This window comes from Oreochromis aureus, unplaced genomic scaffold, assembly GCF_013358895.1.
Source record: "Oreochromis aureus strain Israel breed Guangdong unplaced genomic scaffold, ZZ_aureus HiC_scaffold_60, whole genome shotgun sequence".
NCBI classification, from domain to species: domain Eukaryota; kingdom Metazoa; phylum Chordata; class Actinopteri; order Cichliformes; family Cichlidae; genus Oreochromis; species Oreochromis aureus.
The window spans coordinates 206,289-220,565 of NW_024108958.1; the positions used below are offsets into that span (position 1 = coordinate 206,289).

The following is a 14,277-nucleotide window of genomic DNA, read 5'->3' on the forward strand; positions in this document are numbered from 1 at the left end:
CTTCTTCTTCTTTATATTGTTTATTGGCGGTTGGCAAACAGTAAAATGGTGCATTACCGCCACCAACTGGTGTGTATCATATTTGATTATATGAGTTTCTGAGACCTCCATCTCATCAACATGATCAATACTTGCCATAATTTCAAAATGTTATGGACAAAACTCTTTGCTTTTGTCTAAAATTAACATTGTTGTTAAAAGAAAGTTGCCAAAACGCCCAATGTATCAAATGCGATAGAAAAAAATATATAATAAAAATATATTATACACAACATGATATACCAAAGAAAATGTGTATTTTGTTATTATGATTATTAAACATCTCAGTCCAAAAAAAAAAGAAATAGAATTTTCTGGCTATTTTTTGATGGGTTGGGTCTTACAGCGTTAAAAAACAAAATATGGCCTGATAACTTTCACTTCTCAAGTTCTTACGAAATAAATCAACGAAGTCCAGTTTCACTTTCATATCACCCAGTTTTTTGTTCAATTGTCTTCTTTCAGCATCATATTTCTGACAGTGCATTAAAACAATTAAAACACTTTCTATTGTTTCTTCTTCTTTATTGCAGTCACGCTGTCCTGTATGGTGTTTTTCTATTAAAAACAACGTACTATTTAATCCAGTCTAAATCTAAGTTGCGATATAACTGTCTCATCTCTCCTGTTCCTTCCTGTGCTTCTCATTTCTCCTGTTTTCCTTTGGATTTTGTAAAACCATTATTGGCAGCTATCAAACCTTTGAGTAGCCAAGCAGCTGAATAGAGGAATAATGTTGAATAATGCGGAAGTCTTGTAATTTATATATTCCTCACTGCGGTGCTGTCTGTCCAAAACACTAAGTTTAGGAGAGGTAGTCTTAGCTCCCTCCTCCACATTCTATCCATGCGAACTGCTACCACTGCTGCCGTCAATTCCATACAGGGGATTGTGACTGGTTTTAAAGGTGCCACCCTGGATTTCCCATTATCAAGGAACTGTGTAAATGTGAGCGACTGCTGTGAAGCAGGCAGGTAACAGCGCATCTCCAAAGTGGTGCAATTTAGCAGTGGTCGTCTCTCCAAAATCAGGAGGTTTTAATCCAATCACTTGTAGCCTTGATATTTAGGCATTTAGCTAGAGCTTCTGAGGAGTGAGTATAAAGGGAGCAAAGTTTTTTAACTGTCAGGTAATTTCAAATGCAACATCTCTATTATGTAACAGAAATCAGCGAACATACAACTGTGTGTGCAGTTTATCACACAATGTGTTGCTAGCTAAATGTCCAGCTACTGTATTTAGGGAGAGAAAAAAAATGTAGAATAGCTTTTCTCAGAGGAGGAGAAAGACAGCATCTAAGAAAGACAGGACAGGAGAGGTAGAGGAGCGATTAGATTTAATGGTAGTTTATTTTTAATCACATATTGGATCTGTATTATATTCCCTCCTGTGGTGTCAGTACACTAATTAGGGCTTATACAGAGTCAGACTGATACACATGGTAGTTTGTTTACATTTCGACTTCTTCTCTTTATTAACATAACACAGAAGTTACACATACACATAACTGGGCGTGGTGCCCCCTACTGACCATATATTTTGGTTCATACATAACATCTCCTCCCCACTAAGCTATGCGACCGTGGCACCACCCACAGAAACATTTCCCTTTACTAAAGTGGTACTTTTTTTTTCTTTTCTTTCTTTCTGTTTCTCTTCTCCTTCTTTTTTTTATTACAACATTCATGAAAACTGGAACTAATGTTGCTTTCTGTGTGAATTTTTTTTTTAGTTGAGAATAATGCCTCTGAACCCAACATTCTCCCAGAACTACTTCAATACGCTCACCCATCACGGTAACAAGCAGGTGGCTTAGTGACTCTCACTGGGTAATGTCTTACAGTCTCTGTAACCTGTGTACACTCAGATGACAGGGGTGTTTCTGGAGGTATTGTGGTCCCCAGAACTTGTTCAACAGTCTCTTCCTGCGGAGATGTACAAGGATGAAGCATGGTGTCACTATCACTCTGGACTGGTGGCATTTGAGAGCTTGTCGGAGGATCCACTGCGACCTGCTGAGATACTGGCTCAGGTCGTGTCAGCATCTGATCCACATGACGTTTCCACACTCCTTGTTCTCCCACATTCACCTTGTATGACACTGACCCAGTCTTTTCCAGTACGACACCGTGCGTCCACTTGTCCTCTCCTTTCCTATAATCCCGCACCAGGACAGGCTCGCCAACAGTGAACCGTCTGTCCCTGGAGTGTTGCTGTCGGCATTGTTGTTGAGCATCTTGGGACCGACGCACTGCTCCGGCCACACTGGGCTTCAGAAAATCCAGCCAAGAGCGCAGCTTGCGTCCAATGAACAACATAGCTGGCGTTTCTTAGTCATTGCATGGGGAGTGTTGCGGTATGTCAAGAGGAACGTGTCAGGTGCAGTACCCCTGGAAGCTTTCAATGAATGCTTGAATGTCTGCACAAAACGCTCAGCCAAACCATTAGTGGCAGGATGGTATGGTGCGGAGCTGATGTGTTTGACTCCATTAGCTTTCAGGAACACCCTGAATTCCTCAGAACAGAATTGGGGTCCATTATCACTCACCAGAACGTGAGGAATGCCATGGCGACCAAAAAGACCCTGTAGCACTTGTATGGTTTTACCAGCCATGGTGCTATCCATAATATGCACCTCGGGCCACTTGGAATGTGCATCTACCACCACCAGGTACATGTGACCTTCAAATGGGCCCGCAAAATCCACATGGATCCATTCCCACGGACAGGAAGGCCACAGCCAAGGGTGCAAAGGTGCTAACCCAGGCTCTTTTTGCACACACTGACAAGTGTGGCAGGCTTTAGCTTGAAGCTCAATTTGAGAATCAATGCCAGGCCACCAAACATAACTGCGAGCTAAGCTCTTCATCCTCACCACCCCTGGATGTGCTGTGTGGAGCTCTTTCAGGACATGAGAGCGCAGCTTAGGTGGCACAGCCACCCTTACTCCCCACATGAGGCACCCCTGCTGCATTGTGAGTTCTTGTCTGCGCAGCAGATAGGATGACAGCTCATGATCTGTGTCCTTTGCTGCTGGGAAACCAGTTGTTACCATTTCTAGGACACGAGACAAAGTGACATCAGACACAGTATCACGTCTGATCTCGGCGACACTAACTGGTAATGTGTCTAGTTGAGATGTGTAGAGTACCTCACCTGCTCCCCTTTTCTCTTTCTGTGCAAGTGGCAGAGGTAAACGTGACAGTCCATCAGCATTGGCATGATGTGCACCCTGCCGGTACTGCAAGGTGTAATTATGTGCTGACAGAAGGAGCGCCCAATGCTGCATTCGCGCAGCTGCCATTGATGGTGTACCTTTTACTGGACTCAGAATGGAGGTCAGTGGGCGATGATCAGTGAGCAAGGTGAACTTGTTACCATGGAGATACTGGTGAAACTTGCGCACTCCAAAAACTATTGCCAATGCCTCCCTCTCGATCTGAGCATAGTTTCGTTCTGCTTTGCTGAGAGTTCATGAAGCATAAGCAATTGGCCATTCTTGGCCATGAAGCATGACATGTGAGAGCACGGCTCCAACTCCATATGGTGAAGCATCACACGCCAAGCAGAGAGGCAGTTCATGATTGTAGTGGGTGAGTATTTCTGGTGAGGCCAGACGTTCTTTAGCTTTCTGGAAAGCTGACTCACAGGCTGATGTCCACTGCCATTTCTTCTCTTTACTGAGCAGCTCATTCAGTGGCTTCAGGACCGTAGCTAAATCAGGTATGAAACGTCCATAATAGTTGAGCATTCCCAGAAAAGAACGTAACTGGCTGACATCAGCTGGTGCTGGAGCTTCCATAACGGCACGCACCTTTTCTGTTGATTTGTGTAACCCTGCCGCATCAATTATGTGGCCCAGGTATTCCACTGATTCCTGGAAAAACAGGCACTTCTCCTGTTTGAGATGCAGGCCATAGTCCTCCAGCCTGCTCAAAACTGCCTCAAGGGTTCTCAGGTGTGTCTGTTTGTCAGGACCACTGACGAGGATGTCATCCAGGTAACAATGGGTCTATGGCAGGCCAAGAAGCACTTGATCCATAGCCTTCTGAAACAACGTTGGTGACGATGCCACTCCAAAAGGTAAGCGATTGAAATGGAACAGCCCTTTTTGAGTCGAAATAGTCAGCAGCTTCTTAGGCTACGTCCACACTAGCCCGGATAGATTTGAAAACAGCGTTTTCGTCTGAAAACGCTTCGTGTCCACACCAGCGTTTTCAGTCGTTTTCACAGAGTTGTGTGTCCACATTGAAACGACCGAAAACGCTTATGTTCTAGTCCTGCGCCATGCGTAAAAGCGAGTGAGAATTAAAGAATGTGAAGAAAAGCTATCTGGAGCATGTACAAATTGATATTAATCCTTTTTAGGGCTGTCAAAATTGAGAGCAATCAAAACAACTGCCGTATAATGCACTCCGCTATCTTTGTTTAATTGGTCACATGACTAAAATGCATCATCGTTTTAGAAAGTCTGCGTTTTCGAGCATCCACACTGCGACGGGACAGCTCCGTTTTGAAATGTATGCGTTTTCGAGAGTGTTTCCAAAACGCTGCGTTTTTCCTTGAGGAAAACACCGTCTCAGTGTGGACGGGAGGCCAAAACGGAGAGAAAACATTAGTGTGGATGTAGCCTTAGACTCCTCTTCTACCTCCATCTGTAGATAGGCATTTGCTAAGTCCAGCTTACTGAAATGCTGACCCCCTGCTAGGGAAGCAAACAGGTCCTCAATGCATGGAAGTGGGTACTTATCCACACAGAGCTGCGAATTGAGAGTGACCTTGAAATCGCCACACAGTCTCACAGAGCCATCCTTCTTGTTGACAGGGACCACGGGCGTAGCCCAATCACTATGCTCCACTGGTGTGATCACCCCAAGCTCAGTCAGGCATTTCAGTTCAGCCTCCACCCGAGGGCGGAGAGCATAAGGCACGTTACGTGGTGGACAGAATTTGAGTACACTATCAGGCCTAAGAGTCAGTCTGGCTTTAATTCCCTTCATTGTGCCTAGCTCCTTAGAGAAAACAGCTGAGTGTTTCTTTAACACAGCCTCCAGGTAGTCATTTCCACTTTGCTCTCTGGCATGAACCATCTTTAAGTCTTTCCAGTTCAGCTTGATAACTCTCAACCACTCCCTACCAAACAGTGGTGGGGCATCCACCTTTACCACGTACAAGGGTAGTGTTGCACATTGCTTGTTCAGTTCAACTTGCACCTTGATGACCCCTTCTGGTGCCAGCGGCTCCCCAGTGTATGTTTTGAGCATGATGTCAGTGGGTTGCAGCGGCAACTGACTCAGCATACTTTTGTACTGTTCCCATGGGATCAAAGACACAGCAGCCCCTGTATCCAGCTCCATCTCCATTTTCTTCACGTTCACTACAGGCATTAGGGAGATATGTGAATATTTCTCTTTTCGAGACAAAGAATACAGTTCCAACTCACTATCAGTGTCAGGTCTGGCTCCTTCACTTTCACTTTCCTCTGCAGCAACATGGTGAACTCTCCTCTTTTTGTCCTTTCCTCTGTTTTTAACTGCATTGCCTTTCAGTTCAGGTTTTCCCTCTTTCTCTTTCCTGTTCCACTCTTGGCTGCTTCTGTCTCTACCTTTATACATGCGTTTCGTGTGGCCCTTCCTCCCACACTGGTGACAGTCACAGTCTTTGTACCAGCAGTCATCATCAGTATGATTAATTTTTCCGCAGCAGCAGCATTTATCACCTTTTTGTGACAGCACTGCACTCACTTTAAGAGAACCACTTAACTGCTGCACTTCACATTTTGCTGTCATAATCAACTGCTTTGCGAAACGTGAGATCCTTTTCAGTCAAAAGACACTTCTGCACAGTTTCACACTTTAATCCACAAACAAATCAGTCCCGTAGAGCATCTTCCAGATACGCACCAAACACGCAATGTTCTGACAGTCTTTTCAGCACCGCCACATACTGTGCATCCGTTTTCTCTTCCCCCGATTCCTCTTGTGGAACCGGAACCTTTCAGCTATTACCAGCGGCTTGGGAGCAAAATGAGCTTGCAAAACACCCACAATATTGTCATACTGCATTGTCCCAGGCTTGTTTGGAGCCACCAGATTACGCAGCAGACCATACGTCTTGGGACCCATCACACTTAGCAGCACCAGGACCCGTTTCTCAGGCTGAATGTCATCAGCAAGGATGTAATGCTCAAAACGTTCAATATACGTTGCCCATTGCTCACCAGCATCATCAAAGGGGTCCGTCTGCCCAGTCATTCCAGCCATGATGCATCCGCTGTCCACAGCCAACACTGTCGCTTCTGACTCGTCGGAGAAAAAGCAGCTAGCCGCATCCACAGCACCGATGCTAATTCACCATGTGTCCCCCCTAGTCTAGGCGTGTAGAGACGCACATAAGGTTGGAGGAGAGAGAGACAAGTACCCGCCCTGGTTCCCAAGCCAAACATCCGAAACCAGTTATGAGTAAAAAAGGTGATTTTATTGAAGGTCAGGAAGCATAGCTCCAGGGTGAGCCCACCCCAAAATAATAAACAAAACCAACTAAGTCCCACCAGAGGAAACTAACTAAACCCTAAGAAAGAAACAAAACAAACAAATGACAATACTATCCCTCGCTCCCTAGCCCCGAAAACAGGAGAAAACTGTTCAAAAGAAAAGGCGGCTCACCCCTTCCGCTTCAACCTATGCATGCCTAAACACTAAGGTGATACACCAGTGGCGGCTCTCACAGAACACGCTCACACAGATACAAAGCAAAGCAAAAAGTTGGAAACCAGGGCCAGGTCCGCGTCTGCTGTCAAACTGCTCGCTCGCTTCTCTCTCTCTCTCTCCCGGCAGCTGTCAGAGCGGCTTTTTGAACGCAGTCACGTGTTCCACGGTCCAATCAGCAGCTCACTACTCTTCATTAGGGGAGGGACCTGAAAAGAGTCTTAAGCACAGTAAAGAGACACAGAAACAAAACAGCCCACACAGAGTTCTTATGGCCACAGCTGTAACACCCCCCTTCCCAAAATCAAAACATCTCCTTTGTAGATGTTTTGACAGTTATGTTTAAAGGAAAATACGTGATAGTGCATCTGTTAACACATTCTCTGTACCCTTTTTATGGCAGATTTCCAAGTTGAAATCTTGCACCAGGAGAGACCATCTCATAAGCCTTTGTTTCGAGTTCTGCATTCGCATTAGGAACATCAGGGGATTGTGGTCGGTATAAACGATCACAGGCGAGGGGCTGGAACCGACGTACACCTAAAAGTGCTGCAATGCGAATAGCAGGGAAAGGGCCTCTTTTTCAATTGTGCTGTACCTTTGCTGGTGGACATTGAATTTCTTTTTTTTTTTTCTAAATTTTTTTTTCTAAATTTTTTTTTGACAGTAAATACTAAATATTAAACATTATTGTGCAGCACGTAAGATCGACAGCGCACAGTGTGCTTTGAGGTAAGAGCCAAAAAGGGTGTAGTTTGTGTGTCATCACCTGTGTGTACACCTGTGAGCATGGACGCGCTTGGTTTTGTTTTTTTTTTAAAAGGTTCCTTCATGTAATGATCTGCTAGAGGGTGTGGGGGGCCACTGCCCCGTCCTCCAGGGCATGACGCAGGTATGGAGGAGATCAAAACTCCAGACATCCAGAGGCCCCAGAACACAAGAGACCAAGGAAGACCAACAGAGGGCAGCCGCGTCACTATCCCAGAAAGAGCTGAGGAGAGTCCCAGATGAGGGGTCACTCAGCAGCCCGGAGCAGAAGCCAGGGGTTGCAGTGACGTGCCCGTGAGCTCCGCCGGCAGCCAGCTGTGCCTGAGTGACCGAGCTCCGGGCCGAGGCCGAGGGCACCCGCCTCCGAAGTGGCCCGAGCGAGCCCCAGGCTCCAGGCCCCGATAAGCAGCCGCCAAGGAGTGAGCCGGTGTGTACCTGGGCGCCCACCCCCGGACACACAGAACCACCAACGCACCGATGTCTGAGGGCGTCCGCCACCGGCAGGGGAAGTGGTGGGGGGAGATAGGCCTCCAAACCTTGGAGGGCCTGAGATGTCCCCAGAGAGGTTTGAATTGAATTTCTTTGAGAAATAGCCAATTGGATGATCCACACCATGTTGATCTTCCTGTAGCAATACGGCACCTGCTCCGTTGGCACTGGCATCTACCTCTAATTTAAAAGGATGTGCAAAATCAGGGGCAGCCAGCACTGGCACACTGCACAGGAGAGTTTTAACAGCCAGGAACGTACTCTGACAAGCAGAGGACCACACAAAAGGTTTCAACACACTAGTGAGGCTAGTGAGGGGTGCCACCACTTCCGCGAAATTTCGACAGAAACCCCGGTAGTAGCTCACCATGCCGAGAAAACGGCAGAGCTCACGCCTAGTACGAGGGGCAGGAAAGTCCAGTATGGCCTGGATTTTGGCCAAAATAGGGCGCACTTGTCCTTGACCCACCTGTTTCCCTAAATACGTCACCATGGCTTTACCAAAATCACACTTGGCGAGGCTGAGGGTGAGGGATGCCCTTTCCAAGCGATGGAACACGTCAGTGAGTGTTTCCATATGCTCTGACCAGGTGTCTGAGTAGACGACAATATCATCTAGATACACTTCACACTTGCGAACGCTTCCCAGCACAATATTCATGAGCCGTTGGAATGTGGCGGGGGCGTTGCGCAACCCGAAAGGCATGACAGTGTATTGAAGAAAGTGGTCAGGAGTAACAAAGGCAGAGATGTCGGCCGCATGTGATGTTAGAGGAACTTGCCAATAGCCCTTCAACAAGTCCAGCTTAGTAACGAACTTCGCAGAACCAACCCTATCGACACAATCTTCCATTCTGGGAAGAGGATAGGAGTCAGGTTTGGTCACGATCGTCCGTTTTCCGTCCAAACTTGGCCACGCAGTCAGTACATGCTCAGTAGACGGCCAAGTCTTCCAGACTTCACAACTCAATTTATGTTATATTCCGTCCTGTGGTGTCAGTACACTAATTAGGCATTATACAGAGTCAGACTGATAGACACGGTAGTTTGTTTAGTTTTCGACTTCTTCTCTTTATTAACATAACACAGAAGTTACACATACACATAACTGGGTGTGGTGCCTGCCCCCTACTGGCAATAGCTTGTATAGCACACCATATATTTTGGTTCATACATAACATATATGATGTGTTTTGATAAATTATGTATTTTCATATCGTGAAACATCCTGCAAAACAAACTTGTGTTATTCAAATGTTGCATGAAAATATTCAGTAGTTTAGTACATGCTAAATTGGTTAGCTGGTAGTACTGTGATGATTTCACAGTAGGGCACTGTGTCGGACTGGTGTTCAGTGGCTGTGATGCTCATGGTCAGTGTTAGTCAGTGTAATTTGTAGTTGAGCTGACGATGCTTAGATTAATTCATTGAATTCCACCTTCATGCTAACTGCATAGGTCTAGTATGAAGAAAATATACACTATACTGAAAATGTAGGAAATGGAAATCAGCCAAGATATCTTAAAGATATATCTTTAACACCTGACTGTTTTCCTGTTTAGGTGTGGAGGCAAAGTCACCCTCTCCCAGGTGGGCAACAGAAAATAGTTAATTTTTACATGTCTTTGTCACTACATGTGTCCTACATAACAGATTCAAGCTGAGCAGATTCATTAGAATTAGAATTTAAAATGGAATAACATTTTTATTCTCGTGTATTAATATTATTAAAATAGCTCAAGATTCATTTCTCTACATAAAAATAGATGGTAGAATCGTCCTTCAGGGAGCAACTTTTTACTTTGAGTACATTTCAGAGCCTGTATTTTTTACTTTTACTTGAGAAAAGAAGCTGAATCAGTACTTCAGCTTTTAGTAATTTTTAACACAAGTATCTGTACTTCTACTTAAATACAGAATGTCTGTACTTTGGTCACCTGTGCTGTAAATGCTCATTGTTCACCTTAAATGAAAGGGCTTTGGTCACGTTTACGTATCTGTACGTACGTAATTGTTACATATGACGTAAGTACGCACTGACTTCCGCCAGATCGAGGGGTGCGCAGACGAGCGACACAAGGTCGTTACTGCAGCGGTTAAACATGATGTCCATAGCTGCCCGCTCAGGGGTGTTTTCCCCTTACATGCAGGCCACCGCTTTCGCAGTTGCGGGGCCTCTGAAAGCTCTTGTACCTGGGGTTGTTGTAAAGGGAGAGAATATTCTGTTGAACCCGAAGAAAAAGTTTCTGTGTCGCGAGTCGCTAAATGGTCAAAGCCCAAAGACAGGCCCTGCTGTGACAGTTAGCATCAATGGTAAGTCTTGTCATTGAATTGTAGCATTATCTGAGCTGGTAATGTTAGCCTTTTGTTTAAAAAAGCACATTAAACGTTAACGTCGGATACCGCGGACTGCCTATATCCTGATATATTTGTCAGTAGGAGGTTTTCCCTGTTACGTTTCCACAGTCGGCTGCTGTTAGCTTTCTTATACAGGTAGTTAGCCTTTGGGGCTAAAAGGAGGCCACAGTTGACGTAAGCGTTACGTTAGTGTTAGATAATCAGGACTGACAACATCATCTCAGGGCTCTAAATATCTGATACAAAACTTTGTTTTTAGAGGCTCTGTTAAGTACCGCAGTGTGTGTGTGGCATGAGCGTTGTTGGGGTCCATTCAGTGTCCGTGTCACCCAGTATGCGATACGTCTCCTGCTCTGTGTATGTGCGTTTCTCCTCTTAGGTCGCAGACAAAACTTGAGACACATGAACTAATCATTGCACTAAATCAAGTAATCGTATTTTTGCTCCATACCTAACTATCAGCCCTGGGACTGCTAATTTGAAGAGTGGCGGTCCCCTATTCTCTTTCACCCTTTCTTGATAGTGAGGCAAGAATAACGCAGTAATGTCAGACAGAAATTCGTAACTAAATAAGATGTCTATTTATAAAAGTAACAGTTTTAATTTAAGCAGTTTCTCTCTTCCTGAGTAAAGCCTAGATAACTGCAACACAAACTTGCATTAATATTAATCTTAAGATTATGGTTTTAAAACAAATTGAGAATATCTGGAAATGTATACAGATTTGGGGGGGAGGGGTCTGTCTGTCTCTCTGTTCCATATTCTTCACTGTGCTCTCCACATATAAAAGTTGAGGAGTTGGGTTTTTTCCCCTCTGCTAAGAGTCAGTTGAAGTGATAAGAAGGTAGCATTGTCTAAACTTCCTAATCACTCTGACCTTACTTGTCCCAAGGACTCAAAGGTCCTTCTGCCCAATTTGAAGTCAAAGCTAAACAGACAAGAAGTGCAGAGGGTTATAAAATAATTTTATTTTATCACCATCTAAAGTAACATGAGTAGATTTAAGTTGTAATAATATGCTAATAATAATCAGGCGACGAGTCACCACCAAATGATATAACTTGTGGGGGTTGTCTCAAAGCTGCGAGGCGAGTGTCATGGCAAAATTTGAGGCGGAAGATGGAGAATAAGAATAAGTCTGACGCATAATAAGAAGTGTGCTCTTGCATTGGCACTCATAAATATCATGTGCTTTTGTAGTTTAGGTGGTCAGATGTATTTTGAGTGTTTTTTTTGTTTTTTTTAAACCTTGTAGTCATGTAACTTCTGCATTATATTGAATGTTACTGCCTTATCCTTGTTAGTAAGAATATCAAAATCGTGTTAGTGTTTCACATGTGTTTCTTAAATATAAATGTTATTGTATTTGCTGAAGTCTGCATTTTAAAGGAAACAAACAAACCAATAAATGCAATAAACTACTTAATTTAGACAAAGGATCCACTAATTTAAAGCTGGAAACTTTAAAGTCCAGTTGCATTTTTTTCAAGCTCTTGAGGCTAAGAAAAAACTGTTTAACCATTTGTTTGCAGTAGAGGTGGTCTGCTTCATATTATCTATTTAATCAATTAAATCCAGCCAGTCACTGGAGAAAAATGTGTTCAGATGTGTTCAGCACATGTATGCCAAGGGAAAACTTGATATTAAAGACACTACTTTCTTTCTGAATGTCTCACCCTTATGTCTAAGCTTAAGCTTCCTGGCCACTGTCAGGGAGGCTGTGTTACTCTTTAACTGCTGGGCAAAAGCTGGTAAAGACACTGTTGTGGTGGTCCTTGAACTCGCAGCTCACTGGAGAGGCAGATCTGTTTTTGAAAATCTTACTGGAGAGGCAGATGTGTTTAGAAAATCGTTTACTAGTCTCTAGTTTAATTTCATTTGCTTTCAATTAATAATTTGGGCACCCTTCATTGGTGATGAATCTTTACTCTATTTAATCCCAGTAGTCTAACTTAGAGCTATTGTTTTTGCAGGATCTGCAGGAGTCAGATTTGCTCATACAGACATCACAGTACCAGACTTTTCTGACTACAGGCGTCCAGAGGTGCTTGACCCCAACAAGTCATCTCAGGACAGCAGTGAATCCAGGAGAACCTTCTCTTACCTGGTTACTGGGGCGACAGCGGTGGTGAGCGTCTATGCTGCCAAGACGGTGGTCACTCAGTTTGTTTCTTCCATGAGTGCCTCAGCTGATGTCTTAGCTATGTCCAAGATAGAAATCAAACTGAGTGACATCCCTGAAGGCAAGAACATGACCTTCAAGTGGCGAGGCAAACCACTGTTTGTTCGTCACCGCACAGAGAAGGAAATCGCTACAGAGGCTGCTGTCAGCCTCACAGAGCTGCGAGACCCTCAGCATGATAAGGACAGAGTCATCAGCCCCAGCTGGGTCATCGTGCTGGGAGTGTGCACACATCTGGGATGTGTACCCATCGCCAATGCCGGCGAGTACGGCGGCTACTATTGCCCCTGCCATGGCTCGCACTATGATGCCTCTGGCCGCATCAGGAAAGGCCCCGCCCCCCTCAACCTGGAGGTACCTTACTACGAGTTTCCAGATGACAACACAGTGATCGTGGGATAAATGGCACTCACAAGACTGAGATGGCTTTGTGCTTCAGTTGTCAGTCCATCACACGTGTATTCAGGTGCATTCAGCTGTTTTAGTGAGAAGATGTTGAGGTGTTCGAAGGGTTTAGTTCCTTTCAACAGCTCGCTCAAACATGAGAGCACCTCTGCTCTGTCTTATATAATGCCATAAAGGCACATTACACATTAAAAACAAGTAGGAGGTGCTCTCAGTGTTTATTTGAGTTATGCATTCAGACAGTTGACTAGACTTTGAAAACTTCATAGTCTTCTTTTTTCCTTTCCTGAGTACAACTTGAACATGATAAACATCTTGAGTGATATTCCATCTAGCTCTGGAGAACAAATGTATTCAGATTTGGATAATAAAGATTTAATTTTATTTGACAGCTGTGGGTCTGTGTTAAGCCTTTGTTTACCCTCAAATACATTCTGTTGATGTTCAGGTCACATCAAAATACTTGGACAGAAGATGAATTGAGCAGGTCTATGCTAAAAACAACTTTTTTTTCCTATAAGGGATTGATTAATGGTCATGACAGTTTGCATATTAATGATCAAGGAACTTCACAGCCCATTGTTCTTTCAGTGGGCTAATTTCAGTTATTATTCAAATGTACTGTTTATAAGGTTGGGAAACCTGCCGAAACGTTTCTCCCACTGAAAAAGCTATGTCCAGATAAACAGAATCAACCTTTTGGGATTTACTTACCTGAATGACTGAGCATGCATCAAGACAAAGCCCAGATGTGTTTGCAATAAAGTTACAAGCCTCAGAAGAACTTAACTGACAACCACACTAAAGCAGTTAGGAGATATTAAACTGTCCATGCATCAGTGTGCAGGGGTATAAGATTAATTCTTTTTATGTAAAGATGAATTCCAGAGTGAGAAACCTGAAAAACTGAAACAAAGTTGTGGACAGAATTATAACAAGTAACAGGTAAAGAAATGTTAAAGCTGTAATTATTGGACATCATAGGATAGCATACATGATTTGCATAAAGGAAAAATGGTAAACACAATTAGGATGGACAAAACAAGAATCCAGTCAAACTATGCTACAAACAGAAGAAGCAGTTTGAGGTATCCGCTAAGGAGCACATTCCACCACAATGAGATTTGGACATGTGGTGTTCAATGTGCCATGTACTATAGCAAATGTAGAGAAGGGATTCCACCTACAGTACATGCTGCAGCAGTGGAGTGTTGCATTTGTTTAAAATAAAATAAATAATACAAAATAGATGAACATATGTGGACGCAACCAAAATGGCAGGGATAGTTCTTCTTTTGAAAGCTCCCTGAAGGGGTCGCCACACCGGA

The 14,277-nt window shown here is 44.0% G+C and overlaps 1 protein-coding gene across 1 annotated transcript; it reads left to right on the plus strand.

Annotated features, from left to right (window-relative positions):
• Positions 1 to 10,043: 10,043 nt before the first annotated feature.
• On the plus strand, positions 10,044 to 13,340 carry LOC116323985 (cytochrome b-c1 complex subunit Rieske, mitochondrial). Its single transcript, XM_031744499.2, has 2 exons — positions 10,044 to 10,317; positions 12,336 to 13,340. The coding sequence occupies exons 1-2, from the start codon at positions 10,107 to 10,109 to the stop codon at positions 12,944 to 12,946; spliced, it is 822 nt and encodes a 273-aa protein (XP_031600359.1). The 5' UTR covers positions 10,044 to 10,106; the 3' UTR covers positions 12,947 to 13,340.
• The last annotated feature ends 937 nt before the right edge of the window (positions 13,341 to 14,277 follow it).

Bases quoted from the DNA above. Each gene is read 5' to 3' on its own strand.
- LOC116323985 (XM_031744499.2), top strand. From the start codon at position 10,107: ATGATGTCCATAGCTGCCCGCTCAGGGGTGTTTTCCCCTTACATGCAG. The intron at 10,318-12,335 runs GTAAGTCTTGTC...TTGTTTTTGCAG, and splicing joins TGTGACAGTTAGCATCAATG to GATCTGCAGGAGTCAGATTT.